The sequence below is a fragment of the Macrobrachium nipponense genome, chromosome 26 (assembly GCF_015104395.2).
Source record: "Macrobrachium nipponense isolate FS-2020 chromosome 26, ASM1510439v2, whole genome shotgun sequence".
NCBI classification, from domain to species: Eukaryota; Metazoa; Arthropoda; class Malacostraca; order Decapoda; family Palaemonidae; genus Macrobrachium; species Macrobrachium nipponense.
Window position 1 is genome coordinate 46,527,527 of NC_087215.1, and position 24,847 is coordinate 46,552,373.

At 41.3% G+C, this 24,847-nt stretch overlaps 1 protein-coding gene across 2 annotated transcripts in view; it reads right to left on the bottom strand.

Moving 5' to 3' along the window:
• Window positions 1–24,847, bottom strand: part of LOC135200254 (ras-related protein Rab-4B-like) — an 80,066-nt gene that overhangs the window by 21,597 nt on the left and 33,622 nt on the right. Inside the window, exons 4-6 of one of the 2 annotated variants that reach the window (XM_064228726.1) lie at window positions 9,913–10,130; window positions 9,097–9,192; window positions 5,640–5,674 (exon numbers count right to left, since the gene is read on the bottom strand). In XM_064228726.1, coding sequence (XP_064084796.1) covers window positions 5,655–5,674; window positions 9,097–9,192; window positions 9,913–10,130 — 334 coding nt within the window. In that variant the 3' untranslated portion in view covers window positions 5,640–5,654. Of the gene's footprint in view, window positions 1–5,639; window positions 5,675–9,096; window positions 9,193–9,912; window positions 10,131–24,847 lie in introns of those variants that run through there. The other variant, XM_064228725.1, reaches the window with a different exon arrangement.

A 24,847-nucleotide genomic window follows, 5' to 3' on the forward strand; every position in this document is an offset into this window, starting at 1 on the left:
CCAGGAAGTTCCTTTGCTTCTCTCTCGGGGACAAGGTCTTTGAGTTCAAAGTCTTGTGCTTTGGGCTGACCACAGCCCCTCAAGTGTTCACAAGGGTCTTCTCTCTCGTATCAAGTTGGGCCCATGCTCAGGGGATCTGTTTGCTGAGGTACCTTGACAACTGGTTGGTCTGGGCAGTTTCTGGGGAAAAGCTGCTGCAGGATAGGGATCGTCTACTTTGGTTCTGTCTGGAAGTGGGCATCGTAGTCAACCAGGAGAAGTCTAACCTCATACCCAGTCATAAGATTCTCTACCTGGGCATGGTCATCGATATGATAGTTTTAAGAGTTTTTCCATCGCATCAGAGATTGGAGAAGTTGCGAGTGGTGGCGTGCGACTTCCTGTCGAAACCACATCAGTCAGCTCATCAGTGGCAGGTTCTTCAGGGAGTTTTGTCTTCCCTGGAGAAGCTGGTCCCTCATGGGCATCTTCATCTTCGGTCTCTACAATGGAGACTGGGAAATTCTGGTCTCCGGCTGGGGACTCACCCCTCTTAAAGGTTCCTCTGTTTCTGGAAGTGAGAGAAGACCTTCATTGGTGGTTGGACGACCGAAATCTTTAGAAGGATGTCCCTCTGCATTCTCTTACAACGGACTTCCTTCTGTTCTCAGACGCCTCCCTCGCAGGTTGGGGGGCTCATTTAGGTGGCCTCATTGCCTCAGGCGTTTGGAGTTTGGAGGGCAAACAGCAACATATCAATGTCTTTGAGTTGAATGCAGCCTTCCTGGGTCTGAAGGAGTTTTGGGAGAAGGTAGAGGGTCATTCTGTCGTTCTCATGTTGAACAACACCACAGTGGTAGCCTAAGTGAACAAACAGGGAGGCCTGGTTTCTTGTCAACTTCACACCTTGACCGTTGAGGTTCACCAGTGGGCGGTCAGCAATTCAGTAGAGCTCTCAGCCAGGTATATCCCAGGCACACGGAATGTGGTTGCAGAGAAGCTCAGTCATCGGGATCAGGTCCTAGGCACAGAGTGGTCCCTCCATCAAGTGGTAGCAGACAAACTTTTCCAGGTTTGGAGGAGACCTATGCTGGACCTTTTTGCAACTTGTTTCAACAGGAAACTGGAGATATTCTATTCAGTGGTCCTATATCCTTTAGCGTTAGCAGAGGACGCATTCCAACCTCCCTGGGACTACCTGGAGGTGTATGCCTTCCCTTCCGTTTTGTTTGATCCATCAAGTTCTGAACAGGCTTTTGAGTTCACAGGGTCTCAGGATGACTTTGGTAGCCCCTCTGTGACCTCAAGCCATGGTTTCCAGATCTGTTGTCATTGTTGTCAGAGGTTCTGAGGGAAATCCCCCCTTGGCGGCATCTCCTGTGTCAGCTGCATGTGGAAAGGTTCCACCAGTCAGTAGAATCCATGTCTCTTCACGGTTGGAGTCTATCAAGTGTCTCCTCCAAGCAAGAGGCTTTTCTCAGAAAACAGTAGGGCATATGTCCAGCAGTCTCAGAAAGTCGGCCTCTGCAGTTTACCAAAGCAAATGGGCAATCTACTATGACTGGTGTCGTAAACAGGGTATTTCTCCATTTGAATCCTCTATTCAGCGAATAGCAGACTTTTTAACCTTCCTCAGAGACGAGAAATTTTTGTCCATTTCTGCCATTAGAGGCTACAGGGTGGCCCTGAGTTTAGTGTTCCACCTTAGAGGTATCAACATCTCTTCCTGGGAACTTCCCTTACTAGTTAAGGGGTTTTCGCAATTGAGTTCTCCTAGGGAGCTCAAGCCTCCGATGTGGGATGTTTCCCTGGTTCTCAGAGCTTCACTATGAGTCCATATGAGCGTTCGTGTCACTCATCTGACAGGAACTTGATGCTCAAGACAGTTTTCATTCTGGCCTTGGTATCTTTGAAGAGGGTAGAACTCCATGGTCTGAGCTATGATGTGAAGCACACCAGGGGTTGGGGGTCATTGTCCTTCGAATTTGTCCAGGAATTCTTGGCCAAGACCCAAAATCCCTCTGTGCACGATAACAGGTTCACTTCATTTTCCATTTCATCGCTGAATGACTGTGGGTGATGATGCTCAAGTGCTTTTGTTGTGCCCTATCCGGGCCCTGCGTTGCTATCTTAAAAGGACACAGCACCTTAGACCAGACTGCCACAGACTTTTTGTTAGCACAGGACGTACTAAGAAAGAGGTGTCTAAGAATGCTATCTCTTTTTGGATTCAGGAAGCCATCAGATTAGGCATACTTTGCTCTTGATGATTCCGCCACATCGTCTGTGCAGGCTAGAGCACATGATGTTAGGGGTATTGGTGCCTCTCTGGCTTTCAAAAAGAACTTGGCTGTAAATACAGTGCTGAGCACTGGTACTTGGTTACGCCAGTCCATATTCACCTCTTTCTATCTTAAGGATGTCACCCACAGATCTACAGACACATTTTCCCTGGGTCCTGTGGAGGCTGCCCAACAGGTTGTGTAACTCATAGTTACCCTTAAGGGGGCTGGCCGGCTAATGCTGTTTTTTAACAACAGGACTTTGACATTCATACCACTTAATAAGGTGACTTGGGACATCTCCAAACCGCATATGATTTTCGCCTCTGACCTTCGGTTTTGTGACGCCAGGGCAATTTATTGCGAAAATAACCATTTTTCAAATTCTATCTCCTCCCTTGATATTTAATATTAAGACCTGGGATTACTACCATATATAGACCTGATGTAGACCTCCAATCAAATGGAGAGTTTTTTTTCTAAAAGTAATTTTTTTGCTAGATATGAATTTTTCAATATGGTAAAAAAATAAACCCTATAAATCACAAGAAAAAAAATTATAAAAAAAAGACTAAACAAAAATTGGAAAAAAGGGCTCTATTTGATTGTTCTATAATGTATTTCTGAGTTATATACCAAATTCCAATGTTATAGCTTTAAAACTAAGTGAGGAGATAGATTTTGAAGGTCAACAAGTATAGTTTTGAGATATGGGCGTTCAAAGTTTTCCTTCGTATTTCTATAAAGACAATGTTAATAAATAATGATTATTATGAATGTATATTTCTTTTTTTGTGTATTAATAAACCAAAACTATTTTATTTATCATAATTTAATCATAAATGATGATCCCTTTGCTCATATATCGTAGCCTGGGGCACTGCTTGAGGCAAGATGGGGCACTCCTTCCTACGTAACCCCCTCTCTCCCCTTCACTAACTCGGCTTATTACAGCGAATTTTCTTCTGTATGTTAGCGCGAGATGTTTTCCTTGTATTTTCCTCTTTGGCATGATGACATTCTTGCCGAAACAAAGATAAACAAACATAAATGCAAGAGAATGTCAGAGGTAAAACTCGAAGGTGTACTCTTTTTACAAAGACAATTTAATAAATCATGATTATTATGAATTTCATATTCCATTTTGGGGTATTAAAAAACCAAAACTATGTTATTTATCATAAATGAAGATCTCTTTGCTCAAAGATCGTAGCCTTGGGCACAGTGTGACATGTGCTGTCAGGCAAGAAGGGGGCGTTACTAGACAACCCTCCCCTCTCTCTTCACTAACTACGTGTATATTACGATATTCTGTAATAATACTTGAGCGATTTTTCTTCGTCTGTATGTTAGCAAGATGTTTTCCTTGTCTTTTCCTCATTGGCATGATGAACTTCTTCCCGAAACATACATAAACATACGTAAATGCAAGCGAATGTCACGAGGTGAAACTCGAACGTGTAGTCTACTTGAAGTCTGTGTTCCTACTGATTCATGGTTGAACCAGACAGATACTCACTTCTTCGAGCCAAGGAATCTCTACAGATGCCATTTCTCACAATTTCTTTGCCAATAATTATCAAAATTTACGATAAAAGAAGAAATATTGCATTTTCTTGTACGGATGAATGTTTTAGGCTTATTGAGTTATGTTTACTAATTACCCTGTAACTACGAAAGTAAGAAGAATTTTGACGAAATATTTCGTATATGTATTATCAATTGCCATATGAAGCTCCATGAATTTTTTCATGACTTTGCATTTTTCGCCCTATACCCCCATATATAGGGGTTCCGGCCGGCCCCCTTAACAGGGCACTTTTGTATCTTACCTGAGATGATTGTGTGGATGAGAGAATGAGTGAGTTGGCTGGTCTCCTCCTTTCTCTTGTACCTTTCCTTCTTCCTTCGGGTGGGTTAAGGAATAGACACGTCATTTGCTGGACTGGTCTGATACAGGTGAGTAAGGTAGTCATACTGATAGTGTGGTCGCTTAATATACAAATATCAATGCCTCTATTCGGTAGTATATGCTCCACTCCTTGGCAAGGAGTTGGGAGTGGTAACAAACCCTGGTGTATTGGTTTGCTATTGGATCGTCAAAGTTTCTCTTTGGTTCCCTATACAATGATTCTCCCATATATCATTGTACGTCACTCAGTGTCTGAGTGGTTAGATTTCAGTTTATCTAGCTTCTAAATGGGTTTCAGTCCCTTTCCAGAAGTTATTTTTTTCTGGAGCTGGGCTGGTGGGTAGGTCCCTGCCGGCTTAGGATGTCTTGTACCTCCCTCCAAGTATGAGTCTATCCTATTGTTATGGGTAGGCCCTAGCCAGTTCAGGATGTCTTGTACCTCCCTCCAAGTATGAGTCTATCCTATTGTTAAGACCGAAGGTTTGTTCGAGTATGAACAAATGACAAATTTTCTAAGACAATTTGTATTTTTCATAGCTACAAACCTGAGGTCTTAACATTATACTGCCCACTTCTAGCCGCCCCTCTGTTTGTTGAAACATCCTAAGTTGGGAAAGACTGATTCTAGTAATGATATAATTGATCAAGAAATATTTTAAATTTCACCAACTACAGTATGGTCCCCAATTATGCAAGAATTTGGTCGATCCACGGCCTCACAGAATTGGAAATTCGCAGATTTCAAAATACATACCTTATGAAAATAATTCCATTAGGGCCAAGGCAAATGGCAACTTACCCAGTCAAACTTTTGATACTACCCATTTTCAATACTTTCTATGTACTATACTATAATTTTTTCTAATATGTAATTGTTCTTATGGATAAATAAAACATTAAAAAGGTTTTAATAACTTGAAAAAGTTTAAAATTACACACAGGATGGTGAAAACTCCCACGTGTAATGCCACCATTGGGTGCAAGTGTACTGTACAATACAGTCATTTCCTTTAAAAAACCTTTTGGGTGGAATTTCCTCTTCCTATCCTCTGCCAAAAAACCTTCAAACTCCTCTATCTCATCCTCTGTGAAGAGTTCTTCAGCTGAAGGAAGGCTTTGTGAACCATTTGAGGTTTTGGGAACTGGCAGATCATGCGTGTCTTCACTCCCATTAGGCCAAACAAACTTGGTTAGGAGCGCCTGTCTCAGTTTCTTTGTCCGGCACGTTCACCATGTAATCGTTTTCATCTAAATTTATTTTACGGTAAAATAAAAAACTGATGAAAATTCAAAATTTGATATGAAGTTACAATTTCTTAAAAAGAAATGATAAAAATTCAAAATTCAACAAGAAAATTTCTTAAAAAGAAATGATAAAAATTCAAAATTCAACATGAAATGACAGTTTCTTGAAAAGTTTAGATCGAACGATTCTCCTCTCTCTCTCTCAAACACATCTGCTTCTCTGTTATTCACTTTTACTAGTCATTTTCACCAAAACCTGTTTCAACAATAGAAAAAAATAAATGATCAAATGCCAAAAGTTGGTCAAAACAAGTCAACCTAAAAAAAATTCTTACTTCATGTTAAGCAATAATGGATTTCAAGTAGTCGACCGTTGCCCAAAGGGAAGTTCCTCCTTCCTTCGTCTTTAACTTAAGGGCAAGCTTTTTAGTTTTGAGAAAATAGGTCTTCCTCTTCGACTTCTAGGCAGATGCATACATGATGCGGATGATCAGAATACACTTCGCAGATCTGAATATGTATGACGATGGCGATGAAACCAATCATTCATACACACTGCGTTATGACGTCACAAATGTGTGAGGCAGAGCTTTCCGTCTTAGCTAATGGCTGAGAAGGATATCTTTCTCTTGCATTCCCCCTTGGAGGAAAAATAGTTTTTTTTTCTTCCAAGCATTTCCCCAACCCCTTCTCTCAGATACCAGCATACCAACCCCCCCACACCTAAAATACTTGAAAAGACAATAGATTTTATACGTTTTGCGGCGCATGACTCACAGACTTTGAACGGCGACTGCATAAAAGAGAAATCACACAATCCGAACACGCATAATTCGGGACCGGACTGTATTGTTGTAGCTAGAATCAAATGTAATAATGTGTCAACAGAAATAAGGTTTAAAATGTTAAATCTTTTACAAAATGTCAACTGATAATAGCTAACCATTTATATTATGAACCTAATATTCTTACATCATATGAATTCAAGAAACATGCGCCATATAAAAATTACTCATATAAGATAAGAGAATTCAAATTGTCTCAATTAGAATTAAAGAAACTTGAAAACTTAAACTATGTCGATGACTATTTTTACTACAAAGAAAATGTAACCCCAAATTTTATCATTGGTAAATCTAGTGGTAATAGTAGTAACTGTTGTTTTGTTTATCATGATAGTAAGAACACTAATAATTAAAAAGATACAAGGGATACCGACAGAAATTAAGAGAAATGAACCATAATAGACAATTCATGTTAACAGTTTTTTTACTTGATAATAATTTGATATGCTTATTTTTGCTTGATGATGATTTGATATGCTTAGTTTTTTCCCTCCACTATTGGGGAAAGATTTTTTTTATTTTTATAGTTGTGTCCATTATTACCAATTGTTGCTAATTTAGTTATTGCTATGTCCATTGTTATTGTCTATGCTTAGTTAAACACTGAGGACAATGTATGGTGGTGGCCGAGTGATGTAACGTTAGTTAGGAAAATAGCGTAGATAAAAAAAGAAAGAAAAAGAGAGAGAAAAATCCACTGATAGACAGATGGATAGACAGAAGAGAGAGAGAGAGAGAGAGAGAGAGAGAGAGAGAGAGAGAGAGAGAGAGAGAGAGAGAGAGAGAGAGAGTAGCGCGAGCAACGGAAGTGTTCTCATAATAACTCAAACAAGTAGTGTTTATCGTACGGGCGGCCATTAAATAAATGCATTTGTTGCTTTATTTAAATAACCTTTCAACTCACACCGGAACCAGGACATTTCCGATGACGTCATTAGTCATGCCCCAGCGAAACGTTAGAATGAATTTCCACCCAAACAGGTGGTACAAATGGTGTGATCAACCAATGAAGGAAACCAGAAGGCAGTGACAGACAAAGACCTTCCCACTTTTAGGTGGGACATCTCTTTGGAGGATGTCTACTGAGAAGCAGAAAAAGCAGAGAAAACAAAGAAGGAACAGAACATCCAGAGGGTGAGGTTCCTCACCAATGCCGTGGGGAAGAAAGGCTTCAAACATCAACACTTCATCTTTATTCTCAAGACAAACTAAAACTTATAAATTAATACTGTATATTTTTATTAGTGTGAATGAAGTAAGAAAAACTTTGTTGTGTCTTTCTAAGCATATGGAGACTACAAGTATCCAGAGAATCTACAAATCTACAATCTGCAATAAAATATAAAAGACTACAATACACTGGTGGCCTACAAACAAATAAAGACGAAAGAATAATAACGCTCCCTTACAAAGGTGGTAGCTGAAAGAACAAGTAATAAAAAGCAAGTGTATGACACGTGTCCCGTCATTCTAAACTACCCATGTATTTTAGATATGCTCTATACAATTTGGTGCAATCCTAAAATACGTACCTGTACAATAAATATAACTTCAAAATAATCTTACTACACAGGAAAATATCAATATACATAAAACATAGGCACAGAACGATGCGCAAAGTTATGTAGACCAAAGAAAATGTGCGTCTGAATGGTAGGGGATAATTAAGAATAACAGTTGTCGACTAGTACATAATTTTGGCCATGAACTGTTTAAATATGTTAAAATAAGCAGTTATGTTGGCATTTTAGTGTGTATATAGCCTACTTAGTAACAGTAGTAGGAAAGTACTGTAATGCAAGGTTACTTTGGGTGTTTTGCAATGATGGTTTGAGGTGTATTTTAATTTGAAATTATTTCAAATTGTTTTAGTATGATAATTTAAGGTATATTTTTGTTTTATCTATCATATAAGCAGTGAGAGGTTAAACTAAGTTATAAAAATTTTAGCTTAAGGGGTTACTGGGTAACTGGCAGTTATAAGCTAGTTATAAGCATTTTTAGAGGGAATTTTTACAATTCCACAGTAGGTTCTGGAACCTAGTCCCGTGTAAAAGTGGTGGAGCACCGTATAGTCTGTTCTAACCAAAATAAAACAATTGTATGAAATTCACCAATAACATGAAATAACAACTGGAAAATCCAACTAAAGTTGCTGCAAATGGAGAGATGTTAAAACACCATGGGTGGCAGAAACAAATTTTTTAATGGCTGCCAGGTTGTTCCTGTGCTCCCGAGTAGTGGGCAGGGTCTGTCGCCTAGGTAAAACAATAAAGCGCTACTGTGAAATTAAAAAGTTCCCGTGCTAGGTACTATGTAGATACTTTAGCTACGTGATTACTTAGTAAGTTATGTACTTATATGAAAATGGGAAAATATGGTGGCTAATTGTCTATTGCATAAAGTTTTTAGTGTAAATTGTGATGTTTTACTGTTTATCAGCATCCTAAGTGTTCATGGTTAAGTGGTATTGACAAGGTAGGGGGAGTAAGGATAAGGAGTTGCCATTTTAAATCAACAGAGATTTGCACTAGACCTTATCTGGATATCGCTCATATCCAACAAGGCCCTAGCTCTATTAAACCTTATCTGCATTTCACTCATATCCAACAGGGCCCTGGCTCTATCAATCCAGATAACTGAAAGCTTACTATGCTGATTAAGACTTTCTGGCATACTATTGTAAATTTTTATAAATAACATATTTAAGTGGTCCACTTTAAAAGACTAGTTTTCCCTTGGTATTTTGAAATAACTATATTACAAATGTGCTGACAGATATAACAAAATGTGTAGAATGTAATTATACCAGGAGACCTGAGCACAACCTTACCTGTTTCAATCTTTGCTAGAATACTTTTGGCACATTTTAGGAATGCCTCTTCAACATTTTCCCCCGTCAGCGCACTTGCTTCCATAAACATAAGTTCTGAAAAATGAGAGAGAAGCCAATGCATTAAGACTTTCATTTTTAGGAATGGAAATAATAATGATAATAAATGATGCACCTTCACTTTGTTAATTACCTACATGCTATTCATGTTGAGCACTGATTTTTTTCAAGCCAAACTGTGTAGTTAATAGTTTCTGCTGTTCAAAACTGCTAGTGTGCAATTTCATTCTCAACTTTATCTCTCAGAAATATGCACAAGCATTACATAATTATTTTAATATCAACAAAAGTATCTCCATGGATATTTCAAATGATGTAGCACTAAAATATGTTACAGCAAAACATTCATGTACATCCTTACAAAGGCAGTCCTGGGTTATCAGCGGACTTGGTTAATGGCAATCCAGTTTAGGTAATTTATGGCGCCATAACAGGCAGAGTTTTGATTATCAACACTTAATAGAGTTATGGCGCCATAACATACCTAACAGAGGCATCATTAATTGGTTATTGGCATCATTAACCAAAAATCCGCACCATAAGCGGCAAGTTTCAGTTAATGGCAGGTTTTGCTTATCAGCACCCCACCAAGAATGGAACCCCCTCCCTCCTGATAACCAGGTACTGCCTGTACTGTAAGTATAGTTTTTTTCTTAAAGGAGCTCATACAGGTGAGGAGTCAGACATTATGAATAGGTTAATTACTGTATACAGTACATACTTGAAAATCTCTGTAAATTGAATATTTCAGCTTACCATTTTCTTGACAAAAACGCGAGGCCTCCATAAAAGTAACCTGCCGTTCATCTTCTAAGTCTTTTTTGTTTCCTACACAAAGGATCATGATGTTTGGTGAAGCTAATGTTCTTGCATCTCCTAGCCAGTTACCAAGGACATTGTAACTGTCCCGGGAAGTCAAGTCATACACTAACAAGGCTCCTGCAGCACCGCGGTAATAAGATCGTGTGACAGATCTGCAAATTTATCAAGAAAATTAAATAAATATTAGGCAAAAAAGCAATATCCTACAGGAAATACTGTTGAAGAAATTCACAGAAAAAAATTATAGCACATGTATTGGGAATTAGTATACCACCTTGTCATTGAAGAACAGTTTTAGTTGCAAAGTATATGCTTTGGCTGACTTCAAAATTGCATATTTTGGTAAAGTGTTTTGTAAATTACATGCCATCAAAATTAGATCGCATAAGACCACAGGTTACCTGAAGTTGTTCTAAAGATAAAAATCACAAGTCTATCAAATCAGGAGTAATGAGGTACAGCATCCATACAAAACATAAAGAAAACACAATGATATGGGCTTGATTTATGGTCCCATAAGCATCCTTATGGCACCATAAGCACCCTTGTGGCACACCATAAAAACCCTTATGGCACCATGAGGTGCCTTATGGCACTGATAACTGGAACTCGTCCCATTATGGTGCCATAAATTGCTGCTTTTATGGCGCTACACATTTTAGTATCCTATGGCCCTGGGTATTTGGCAGTTATTTCCACAGCAGGTTCTGGAACCTATTCCTGCATAAAAGTGGGGAAGCTCTGTACTATGGTTTCTAATTTTTAAATCTATTTCTTCACATTTATCCACTTTATTTTAAAAAAACATGATGTCCATTCATTTATTTTTATTATTCTTTTAATAAAGATTTGTTCTGCATGTTTTATTCAGGATGCTAAAATGACAAATTTTCTTGTATTTTTCATAGCTACAAACCACCTGAGGTCTTAACAATAGGATAATTCCTAACGCCAAACTGGATCTGGTTAAAAAACAGATGAAAGGAAGGAATCTTGTGATATCTGGCAACGCATGTGTAGATTGGGTGAAGAGTGGTCAAGGGTCACTCACCTACACCACCATGTTACTCTTTCCCAACTAAGGATATCTTAACACACAGACGGGCGGCTAGAGGTGGGCAGTTTAATGTTAAGACCTCAGGTTTGTAGCTATGAAAAATACAAATTGTCTTAGAAAATTTGTCATTTGATCATACACGAACAAACCTTCGGTCTTAACAATAGGATAGACTCATACTTGGAGGGAGGTACAAGACATCCTAAACCAGCTTGGGACCAACCCACCAGTCCAGCTTCCAGAAGAAATGACTTCTGGAGAGGGACTGATGCCCGTTGAGAAGCTAGATAAATTGATATCTAACCACTCAGACCCTGAGTGACATACAATGATATATGGAAGAACCATTGTATAGGGAACCAAAGAGAAACTTTGACTGTCCAATAGCAAACCAATACACCAGGGTTTGTACTACTCCTAACTCCTCCTTGCCAAGGAGTGGAGCATATGCTACTGAATAGAGTCTTTGATATTTGTATATTAAGCAACCACACTATTAGTATGACTACCTTACTCACCTGTATCAGACCAGTCCAGCGAATGACATGACTATTCCTTAACCCACCTGAAGGCCCAGGGAAAACATGTCCACAGATCTGTGGGCAACATCCTTAAGATAGAAAGAGGTGAACGTGGACTGGCGTAACCAAGTACCAGCGCTCAGTACTCTATGTACAGCCAGTTCTTTTTGAAAGCCAGAGAGGCACCAATAACCCTAGCGTCATGCGCTCTAGCCTGTACAGATGTGGTGGAATCATCAAGAGTCAAGTATGCCTGTCTGATGGCCTCCCGTATCTAAAAAGAGATAGTACTCTTAGACAACTCTTTCTTTGTACAGCCTGTGCTAACAAAAAGTCTGCGGCAGCCTGGTCTAAGGTGCTGAGTCCTTTTATGATAGCAACGCAGAGTCCAGACAGGGCACAACAAAAGCTCTTGAGCATCACCACCCACAATGTAATTCAGTGATGGAATGGAAAACGAAGTGAACCTGTCATTGTGCACAGAGTGATTTTGGGTCTTGGCCAAGAATTCCGGGACAAATTCGAAGGACACCGACCCCCAATCCCTGGTTTGATTCACCTCATAGCTCAGACCGTGGAGCTCTCCTAGCCTCTTGGAAGATGCCAAGGCCAGAAGGAAAACTGTCTTGCGCGTCAAGTTCCTGTCAGATGAGCGACACAAGGGCTCATATGGACTCTTTGTGAAGCTCTTGAGAACCAAGGAAACATCCCACGTCGGAGGCTTGAGCTCTCTAGGAGAACTCGACTACTCAAACCCCTTAACTAGCAAGGAAAGTTCCCAGGATGAGGAGATGTTGATACCTTTAAGGCATAACACCAAACTCAGGGCCGCCCTGTAGCCTCTAATGGCAGAAATGGACAAACATTTCTGGTCTCTGAGGAAGGTTAAAAAGTCTAATACTCGCTGAATAGAGGTGCAAGTGGAGAAAAACCCCGTTTATGACACCAATCACAGTAGATCGCCCATTTGCCTTGGTAAACCGAGGAGGTCGACTTTAAGACTGCTGGACATATGCCCTGCTGTTTTCTGAGAAAAGCCTCTCACTCGGAGATACTTGATAGCCTCCAACTGTGAATAGACAAGGATTCTACTGACTGGTGGAACCTTTCTGCATGGGGCTGACACAGATGTCGCCAAGGGGGAATCTCCCTCGGAACCTCTGACAACGACAGCAGATCTGGGAACAATTCCGCCTGAGGCCACAGAGGGGCTACAAAAGTCATCCTGAGACCCTGTGAACTCATTAGCCTGTTCAGAACTTGATGGATCAAACAAAACGGAGGGAAGGCATACACCTCCAGGTAGTCCCAGGGAGGTTGGAATGCGTCCTCTCCCAATCCTAAAGGATCTGGGACCACTGAACAGAATATCTCCAGCTTCCTGTTGAAGCGAGTTGCAAAAAGGTCCAGCATGGGTGTTCCCAAAACCTGGAAAAGCTTGTCTGCTAACACTTGATGAAGGGACCACTCTGTGCCTAGGACCTGATCCCGATGACTGAGTTTGTCTGCGACCACATTCCGTTTGTCTGGGATATACCTGGCTGAGAGCTCTACTGAATTGCTGGCCGCCCACTGGTGAACCTCGACGGTCAAGGTGTGAAGTTGACAAAAAAAACAGTCCTCCCTGTTTGTTCACATAGGCTACCACCATGGTGTTGTTCGACATGAGAACGATAGAATGACCTTCTACTTTCTCCCGAAACTCCTTCAGACCCAGGAAGGCTGCATTCAACTCAGAGACGTTGATATGTTGCTGCTTGTCCTCCAAACTCCAAATGCCTGAAGCGATGAGGCCGCCAAAATGAGTCCCCCAACCTGCGAGGGAGGCGTCTGAGAACAGAAGGAAGTCCGTTGTAAGAGAACGCAGAAGGACACCCTTCGAAAGATTCTGGTCGTCCAACCACCAACGAAGGTCTTCTCTCACTTCCATAGACAGAGGAACCATTATCAGGGGCGAGTCCCCCGCTGGAGACCAGAATTCTCCCAGTCTCCATTGTAGAGACCGAAGATGAAGATGCCCATGAGGGACCAGCTTCTCCAGGGAAGACAAAACTCCCAGAAGAACCTGCCACTTATGAGCTGACTGATGTGGATCCGACAGGAAGTTGCGTGACACCATCCGCAACTTCTCCAATCTCTGATCCGACGGGAAAACTTTTGTCACTGTCGTATTGATGACCATGTCCAGGTAGAGAATCGTTTGATTGGGGAAGAGGTTCAACTTTTCCTGGTTGACTACAATACCCAGTTCCAGACAGAGCCGAAGTAGACGATCTCTGTCCTGCAGCAGCTTTTCCCTGGAAATTGCCCAGACCAACCAATCGTCGCGGTACCTCAGCAAACGGATCCCTTGAGCATGGGCCCAACTTGACAAGAGAGAGAAGACCCTTGTGAACACTTTAGGGGCTGTTGTCAGCCCGAAGCACAAGCCTTTGAACTCAAAGACCTTGTCCCCGGGAGTGAAGCGAAGGAACTTCCTGGACGTCGGATGAACAGGGATTTGGAAGTATGCGTCCCTTAATTCTATTGACAGCATGAAGTCGCCTTCTCTCACGGCTGCCACCACTGAACGCAGGGGCTCCATCTTGAACCGTGTCTTCCTGATAAAGTGATTCAAAGTGGATAAGTCGATCACAGGTCTCCATTCTCCCGATGCCTTGGGCACCAAGATGATGTGACTGCAAAACCCCTGGAGGATATGTCTTCCTGAGCTGCAGCTTGTCCGACAGAAGAGGAGAGAAGTCACATGGTAGTAGGTACCTCACGCGAAAGACATCTACCACCCACTTCTCTGCCCCATAACTCTGCTTCTTGGCCCAATGGCCTGCCAGGCAACCCCCACCCGCCCCCCGACATGTGGCACAGGACAGGGAGAGGCGCCTAACCTACCGACGGCCCCCTTTACCTCTGCCCCTTGGGACCCTTCTTGGCTTAAAGGAACGAGAGCGAAAGGGGCGAGGCGTTGATCCTCTGACCTAGGCTGAGTCGAACGGGGAGGCCCTGCTGAACTCGAATTCCTCGACAGCCTACCAGGTGACGATCTCCTTGACCGCTACTGGACGAGGGGAGGAGGAGGAGCCGGACATCTCCAAGACTGAGACTCCGACTTAGACAAGGCCTGGTGCACCAGTCTGTCTTTGGTGTCAGCCCAGCGCCGGTCTACTGCATTCTCAAGCTGTGACCGAGGAAACAAATATTGGGACTCCAACAGATCTCCTTTCCTCAATAACAGCAAGGACTCCGGGTCAACTGATTTCTCCATCCTAGACAAAGCTGCGTCTCATCTAATCAGAAGGTTAGCCCATAAATTAACACTGAGGTGAGCCATATATGAAAACGCCTTGCCTCAGGACTGCAACAGACTGGCAAACGAGGATGCACTAACCAACCCTTCTGGGGACCTGTCTGAAGCTATCTTGGCAATGACCACAGACTAGAAGTCCAGCCAAGAAACTGTCTGCAACATGGAGGCTGCCGTAGATTCCAATGCTGAGGCATTTTGCGGAGACAAGGACGGAGCCACCAACCTCACCTGTTCCAAAGTCAATCCCGGCTTCAGGCGAATGACGTCTGGGTTAAGATGGCGCGACATCAAAAATGCAGAGTTTGTAGTATAGTATTTCCTATGTCTCGTGAGAGGTGGGGGTAGTAGCTTGGCAGAGCCCCTAGAGTGAAGCGAACCGTCCCGGTCAGAAACAGAGGCGTTAACCTTATGCAAGACTGACTGGATGTGCCCCAACAAAGGAAGCTGAAGAGATGATTTGGAATCCGGTGTAGCTCCCACCACGGCTTCCAAGCAAGAAGGAATGTTAGACGACCGAGCCTGAGTCCTACTTTCCAAATTGTTGAACCCAAGAATGAGATCAACGGAGACTAACGATGAGAAGGATGTGTAGGCTCCTCTAAGGCACCTTCCCCATTAAAATTAACGAAAGGTTCAGCAGCCAAACAGCCCGAAACACCAACTAACCTGTCTGGGCTGGGTCCACGCGCCGGCTCCCGAGACGAACCACTATAACACTAGGAACATCACTACGTACTCCTCCAACAGATGACTCATTAACATGTCCGTGAATGGTCACGGGCATGGCAGACGTATGAACGTGAGTTGGAGAGGAATCCTGAACACTCAAGATCGAAGGAGAATCCCCCAGAGTTGAATTTTTGGAAGCACCAGTGAGAGGGGCAGGCAAACACTCCTGCTGCACCAACTCTGCATTCACCACCTTCGACCTCTTGACAGGTGCCTTGAGATCCTTCGGCAACGAATAGGCCTGGGAGAAGAAGGAGCATTTGCATCACGTGCACGGACAGGGGAGGTTGCAGCATGCTTGCAATGTGCATGGACGGGAGGTTGCAACACGCTCGCGATGTGCACGGTCGGGGGAGGTTGCAACATGTCTGCGATTCAACGCAGAGGACGAAGCAGCCACTGCAGATTGCACAAGGGAAGATACACTAACACTCTCCAAAACACCAACACTCTCGAGAACACGTCCGTGTTGTTCCTCCCTCGTAGGTGAAGAAAGAGCAAAATCCTTAACCTTCCAACGCTTGATACGCCGATGTGGCGTAGAGGGGGAGGAGGAAGAGGAAGACAACACTGGTTTCTTATGCGATCTCTTCGCAGGAGGCGGGGAGGAAGCAACACGTTTCCTTTTAGTCCTCCCAACCGACAAGGCAGCCAACTTATCACCCAAAACAGAGTCCAACCTCTTAAGCACTGCCTGGTATATAACCTCAGACTGATCTGCAAGAGAAGGCTCCAATGACATGGAAGGGAGATGTAGCGAACTGGGCGGCAGAGATGACGTCACGGCTGAGAGAGGCAGTGCAGAGGAGACGACTGGGAGTGACGTCATCGATGGGAATGACGTTACAAGTGGTGATGACGTCACGGCTTCCCCTCAGTGTGAAGGGGAATCAGATGCCACTGGCGGAGGAATACACAATGACGGATCCCATGACGTCATCAGTGGGGCTGACGCCACGGCTTCCCTCTGACTCGAAGAAGTGGCAGCAGTCACTGGCGGAGCAATACAAGATGGCTGACCTCGGCTACCCACGAAGACGAGGCCGGGAGGAGGGGGGATGGTTTTGCTAGCCTGAGGAGAGGAGTAGCGAGGCTCCATAAAGTGCGCTAGCAACCCATCCAAGGACGGGGGACCCCATAGCCCGAGCGTCTTCCAAATCACCGCCATCTTGATTCCAGGGAATCAAATAACTCCCGAAGAAGAATGGGCGACATTTCAAACTTCAGCCTGGTGCCCTCCCGATACTTCCAGCGATGAATCAATGGAATCAATGGAAGAAAAGGAAGGAGACACAGGAACAATGCTACTATGAGGGGTGAATACTGCAGGAGATGAAGCATCGGGAAGAGGCGAAAAACCTTCCCATGAAGGAAGAGTCGAAACCCTCCGATGCTCTCTCTTGCTATAAAAGGACTTCCACTGCTCTTTAGGCCATGCCCGGCATTCCATGCAGGGATTCGTTATAGTACAAAAATTAGAATGGCACCTGCTACACGTGATGTGGGGATCAGTCGCTGCCGAAGCCAAAAAATGAGAACACGGAAAACCTGGAATTCTGGGGCACACACGTTGACGAAGCCCAGAAGGAGCAGAAGAAGCCATAATCTCAGCCAAACACACACACACTAAACACAAGCGAAACGGGCAATGAACCAGGTAAAGGCCAAGAGCGGTTAACCATGACTCTCGTCCAGGCGGATAAAGAAAACACTGACGCGGTGGTGTAGGTGAGCAACCCTTAACTACTCTTCACCCGATCTACGCATGAGTTGCCAGATATCCCAAGATTACTTGCTTTCATCTGTTTTTTAACCGGATCCAGCTAGGCGCAAGAAATTACCCTAATGTTAAGACAGAAGGTTTGATTGCATATGAACAATAATGAGGTAAAATGATCCATATACAGGTTACTTTTAATTCCAACAGGTAAATTATTACAGATATCATTTATTGCTAAGGTTGAACGGTGTGCCACTGAGTACGCTTCCTTGTAGAACACCATTTTCAAGTAAAAATGTACTAGACAGTATATAATCAATTCTCACCTGAAAAGTGTGATCTGTCAAAATGTTTTGGATAAACCTAGGTAAATGTCCGCGGAAGCTCTTTTTATGTAATACGTATTGCATACATACCTCCATGTAGTATCATATGCCTTTTCCATGTAAAAAAAAAAAAAAAGAAGACAACTACAGTAATTTGTTTTCGATCAAATTCTCAGCGCATGTAGTCTTCAAGTTGGATAGAGAATCAAATGTAAATCTGTTACACTGTGATCCGAATTGAGTGGGAGTCAAAATTTTAAATTCTTGAATGTGCCACACTAGTCAAGCATTTGCCACTTTCTCTAGCAGTACTTTGCATAAGCAACTTGTTAAAGAAACTGGTCTGCAATTATTTACATTACTGGGATCCTTTCTAAGTTTGGGGATAGCAATTACTACAGCTTTATGCCAGTCATCTGTAAATAAATTTCTAATCCATAAATGATTAATATAAAACTGTAAAAAGTTTGATTTTGCCAAAGGTGCTAAATGGCAAATCATCTCAAAACAAATACTGTCACCTCCAGGAGCAAAGAGAGTGTATTCCAACTCTTCCATATTAAATTTTCTACTACATATAATATAGTGTATCTTCTATTGTTTTGAAATTTAATGTTATTAATTCTATATTATTTTTCTTTGTGCAAATGTGCTCATCTAAATTTTCATCACTAGGCAGTCCCTGATTGCTGGAGAGGTTTCCATTCCTGACAGCGTGACTTTCGACAATAACTAAAAGTCTCTGATAACTGAAAATCGGCAACATCAGCGCTTATCAGCACCGATAACTGGGGATTGGCACCAATATGTGGCGATCAGCACATATCAGCAATGAAAATCCAGTTATTGTTGTCGCTAGATGAGTGCTGTAAAACCAAACGCTAATAACCAGGGACTGCCTGTAGAACCTACTTACATTTGCTAAATTTCTCCAACTGCATTACAGTGGTCCCCCCATATTTGCGGGGGATGCGTACAAGACCCCCCTTCAATAGTTGGAACCCCTATAAAAACACTGAAAACGGCCTATTTTGTTAGTTAAAACTCAAGAAAAACCCACTAAAAAATTTTATACTCGGTTTTTTAATAGTTTTATCACAAAAAGTGCATTTTGTGATGACATTGATAAAAAAACCAAGAATTTTGGATATTTCTCATAGAAAAATACCACGAATATGCAAATTTTCTGCGAATAATGCGGGGAAACGTTCCTGATAGAAATCTGTGAATGTGTGAGTCCGCGAATCCGGAGAACGCGAATACGGGGGGTCCACTGTATACTTATTTCTTTTGGATAAAGTATGTACGTATTCTTTTTCCATCTTTTAATATGGCATGTCTAGACAATTTAACAAGGGCATCATTAATTTTCCTGAATTTTTCCCATATTTTTTGTATGGAAGTACATATTATTAGAGAGATCTGATATATATTTTCTCCATAAAATGGTCCTTCCTAGAATTACTTCCTTTTTAAATTTTGCAGATAACTGGTTGTGGAGAGGTTTTAATGTATCAATTTCTAGTAATAATATAAAAAATGTTTTAAAGTTTATTCTAATATCAGTATGTTTTATTCATTTTATTGAATTTTTAATTTAAATTATTTAATCATCTCCCTATCGAGTTTTTCATATTTATTAATTCTATTAGCTTATCACACCACCATGGAACTTTGTGTTTTGTTGGATGGGGTTTTGATTTTGGTATTGCTTTATCAGCAGTATTTTTAATGACACCAACAAGAAATTTCTTAGTTTCATTATGGTCTTTTAAATATTCAAATGGTGGGATATTCCTAGTGTGCATTTCCTATTGCTCCCAATCGGCTTTATACGTTTTATATAGTGAGGGACATGTTTTGCAGGATTATTTTGCAATAAGGAAACTAATATTGAGAAATGATCAATGATCACTGGTAGTATATGTTCCAATCTAATCTGTCAACTATACTTGAGGCACACAGTTAAGTCTATTGAGGAAAATGTTCCATGTGTTTTTTAATAATATTTTCCGATTTTGTAATTATTTATACAGGACACGTTTGAATTTATGAATTCTTCTATTTTACTTCCTGCTCTATTTGAGTTTGTACAATTTACTCTTGCTTCACCCATTACTGGTGATGGAGTAACCTCCTCTCCCTTCACATAATCATCCTTGTCACTGGTTTGATCTTCTAATATTTCTTCAATGTTTTGGGTATCTGCTTCTAATGGTTTTATTATGTTTAGGAGACACAGGTACATTTTTATAATTTTTTGGTTTGTGCTCTTTCTTTAGGTCTTTTGTCTTTATTTAACAGATATCTCTCTAATAAAAGTTGGCTTTTTGGTCTTGGGTGTTTTTTCTAAAGGCCTCTTTTTATCTTTTGCTTCCAGTTCATTCAATTTTCTCCACATATTTCAGTGGTACATATATTATCTTCTTGTGGTTCCATTTGCCCCAATATATCAAATGAACATGAACATACATCTACTATATTAGAATTTGTATACCTTTCTTGGTTCTAAACTATTTTACTTTCTTCGTGCAAAACAGTTTTTATTATTCCTAGAGATGATCTATCAGAGTTTTGTTACTCTTATCTATTTCCATTTTTTTTTCATTGTTTGATCTTATTATTATAGTGGAAACGGTATGTTTCCTAGCAGGATCATATATTCCTCTCCCTTTCAATTTGTAATTTGGCCTCTTTTACATATAGGCATTCCAGTCTCTCCAGCAGTAATTTTAATTCTGTGACTGTGTTATATATAGAATACATACGTACATACATTACTTAGACCTTGAATGGTAATTTTGCTCACAGTTCATGCATTTAGATTCATCGCACATCCACTGTGTGACATGTTTGTCAGATCCACAATATGCATATACAAATGTATTCCGGCAATTTTTCCTTGTAGTATGTGCAGACAAAATGTTGATGGACACAATGTCGACAGATATAATGTCGATCGACAAAATATTGATAGACAAAATGTCAACCTTTGTTCAGGTAGGACAAAATGTCAAAAATATAATAATAATACAGGCGGTCCCCGGGTTACGACGGGGGTTCCGTTCTTAAGACGCGTCGTAACCCGAAAATCGTCGTAAGCCGGAACGACGTTCTTGAAAACATGTCCACCGGGAAAATTTCACTACTAATTTGCAATTTTTCTTAGGGGCGTATCTCTAAAATTATCACTAATTTACTTTTTTCATGTGCAACACTGTGTATTCACAAATTACTGTATATTTTCATTAAAATACAAGAGAGAGAGAGAGAGAGAGAGAGAGAGAGAGAGAGAGAGAGAGAGAGAGAGAGAGAGAGAGAGAGAGAGAGAGAAATAACTCCTTACGGTTTCAATAGATTGAAATGAATGTCTGTAGGCAACTTTTTCCCCCTCCCATAAATACATATATTTCTCCAGAGAAGAGAGAAAGAAAGGACTGTGCAATTATGTTTGTCTGTCTATCAATTCTTTTGCTGAGAGCGAGAGAGATAAAAGGAAGAAATAGAAATACCAAATGTATGACAAGTATCTTGTGGAGAGGAGAGAGAGAGAGAGAGAGAGAGAGAGAGAGAGAGAGAGAGAGTTGTCCTTACAGTATTTAAAAGAGAGAAATGGAATGATTATTGTATTTAAAATACTCAGATATGAATTTTGTACTTATAGTATTATTATTGGAAAATATTAATGATAAACTTATTACATACACGTCCATGAAAATGATCTCATCTCAGTAAGAGAGAGAGAGAGAGAGAGAGAGAGAGAGAGAGAGAGAGAGAGAGAGAGAGAGAGAGAGAGAGAGAGAGAGAGAGAAATTACATAAAACCATTAAATTCGTTGACCATTGTATGGCATTGTTAAGCTCGAGTGTCACTCGAGTTGAGGTGGGGAAATTGATACAGAAAAAGACAAAGGGAAGAATTTTCTTTTGAAATTAGTTATCGTATTATTACTACTTCTAGTACTTATTATTATTATTATTATTATTTGAAAATATAATAAACACGTGCATCTACCATAAAAAATTCTCCTCATCTCAGTAATAAGAAAGAGGAATATCCTTACAAGTGAAATGGAAAGGTCATTTTCATCTCTTTAAAATACGACCATTATGAATTTTGTAATTAAAGTTTTATTATTATTATTATTATTAAAAAATAACTGAAATTATCAATAAACATTTTACATACTAGTACCATAAAAATTCTTTCATCTCGGTAAAAAGAGAGAGAGAGAGAGAGAGAGAGAGAAGAGAGAGAGAGACGAGAGAGGAGAGAGAGAGAGAGAGGATGAGAGAGGAGAGAGAGAGTGTTTTATCTTCTCTCTGTTCTCTCGAAAAATACTTATAACGCTTCCAGTGAAAGAGAGGGAGGGAGTTAACACTATGATCCATTATTATCTTGTGTGGCAAAAGAGAGAGAGAGAGAGAGAGAGAGAGAGAGAGAGAGAGAGAGAGAGAGAGAGAGAGAGAGAGAGAGAGAGAGAGAGAGTTAACCTTAATTAAAAGTGACATGGATAGATTAGTACGTATTGTATTTCTTTAAAATACTATCACATATGAATTTTGTAATTACAATTATTATTATTAATTATTATTATTTGAAAGTATTAAAAATGATATTGTTATAATACAATAAAGTTTCATACATACTTACCTGGCAGATATATACATAGCTAAGACTCCGTCGTCCCCGACAGAAATTCAAATTTCGCGCCAGCTAACGCTACAGGTAGGTCAGGTGATCTACCGGCCTGCCCTGGGCGGCAGGACTAGGAACCATTCCCGTTTTCTACTCATATATTTTCTCTTCCCCCTGTCTCCTTGCGGGGAAGCTGGGTGGGCCCTAATCGTATATTATCTGCCAGGTAAGTATGTATGAAACTTTATTGTATTATAACAATATCATTTTCATACAATCAACTTACCTGTCAGATATATACATAGCTGATTGGCACCCTTCGGTGGAGGGTAAGAGACAGCTACTTCTGGAATAGACAGGTAAACAACATATGTGTAGGTATAAATAATAAACCTTGGTTCCTACCTGATAGGTGGTAGACTTCGTGGTGTTTGCCCCTGCCCCCGTAGTCTGCATCACCTCAAGAAACTTTAGCGAGATATGTGATCTATGGCCCAAGAATTCTTGTGGGTGGGGCTGCCAAAGGGGTCTTATCACTTACTCGGCAGAGCCTGAAAGGACTTTGTCAATGGGTGCTGATCCACTTATATGACAACACACCTTATTAAGGAGCACACAACCACTCCCGACCACCTGATCCTAACCACCATGTTAGTATTAAAATTTGCTCCGAGTTATCCCCAAAACTCTTCGCAACAACCATAACTCAAACCAAATTGCACACGCACACAATAATTTTTCAAAAAAAAATTTATGATACTCATCTAATAAAAGATATCACAAGAGTTCCTTACTGAACGAAAGTGACTGGCCGCCTGTGCGGCATCTGCACTTGTTCAGCAGAAAGTCTAGAACATATCTATTAGACTTATGTAGTACTTAATTGGATGGTGTTATTGCTCCTGTACCCAGGATTGTGCCCGCAGACACTGAAAGGACCTAAAGAAAAACATTTTTTCATAGGTCACACGAACGTCCTTCAAATAGTGAGAAGCAAAACACAGAATTACATCTCCAATATGTCGCATTCCAAGATATTCTTAAGTGACATATTTCTCTGAAAAGAGAGAGACGGTGGCCACTGCTCTCACTTCATGAGCTCTTACTCTCAGGAGTTTGAAAGAATCATCGTGCAAGCCTTATGAGCGTCCGTAATTGACGTTCCTGACAAAACAAAAAAAGGCTAAAGCATTCTTAGACATAGGTCTTGATGGATCCTTCACCCGAGCACCAAAGACCTTGTCTAGACCTCCCAAACTGTTTCTTTTTTCTGTATGTAAAACTTTAAAGCCCTTACTGGGCAAAGAGACCTCTCCGGTTCCCTCGCCGACGAGACCCGATAAGCCTTTTACTTCGAAGTTCTCGGCCAGGGATTCGAAGGATTTTTCATTCTTCTTCGCCAAGAATAATTCTTTGAAGGAACAGATGGCTGAATCTAGATTGAAACCCACTTTAATCACTAAGGGCGTGCAGCTCACTAACTCTTTTCGCCGTCGCCAGTGACAAAAGAAAAAAAAACATTTTCTCGTATGTCACGAAACGAGGCCAAATGCAGGGGTTCAAATCTCGCTGAGGACAAGAACTTAAGTACCACGTCTAGATTCCAGTTCGGGGGAGAAGTAATCTTAGACTTCTTGGTCTCAAAAGATCTAATCAGATCATGTAGATCTTTATCGTTTCCAAAATCTAGGCCTCTATTCTAAAGACGGCCGAAAGCATATCTATAGCCCTTTATCGTGGCTACGGAGAGACGCGATTCTTCTCTCAAAAATAACAGAAAATCAGCGATTTCTGTTACAGAGGTACTGGAGGAGGACAACTTCTTCGACTTACAACCACCTTCTAAAAACTTCCCACTTCGATTGGTAAACAAACGGATAGTGGAAGTTCTCCGGGCTCTAGCGATCGAGCTTGCTGCTTTGCTAGAAAAGCCTCTCGCTCTGACAAGTCTTTTTCGATAGTCGAAAGGCAGTCAGAGCGAGAGCGGGGAGGTTTTGATGAAACCTCTCGAAGTGTGGTTGTCTGAGAAGATCCTTCTTTGTGGAAGGGATCTGGGGAAGTCTACATCCACTCCAGCACCTCTGGGAACCACTCCTTGAGCTGGCCAAAGGGGCTATCAGGGTCATTTTTGTCCCCTTTGAAGTCACAAACTTCCTGAGCACTTGCCCCAGAATCTTGAATGGGGTGGGAAATGCGTAAACGTCTACATGAGACCAATTTAGCAGGAAGCGTCTACTGTTAGAGCTCTGGGGTCTCTACTACTGAACAAAAGACTTCCAGTCTTCGTTGAGAGGAACGTGGCAAAGAGGTCGACATGAGGAGTCCCCAAAAGAGACCAGAGATCCCGGCAAACTTCTGAGTGGAGGGTTCCATTCGGTATGAAGGACCTGGTTCCTCCTCCTCTGCTCAGCCTGTCTGCTCACCCAACAGTTCCTTACTCCGTGAACAAAACCTCGTCAAAGAGAGATGTTCCTTTGAGATGTCCACAACAGCAGGTCTCTTGCGAGCTCGTAAAGGGCATACGAGTGAGTACCTCCTTGCTTTCGAATGTATGCAAGGGCGGTTGTATTGTCC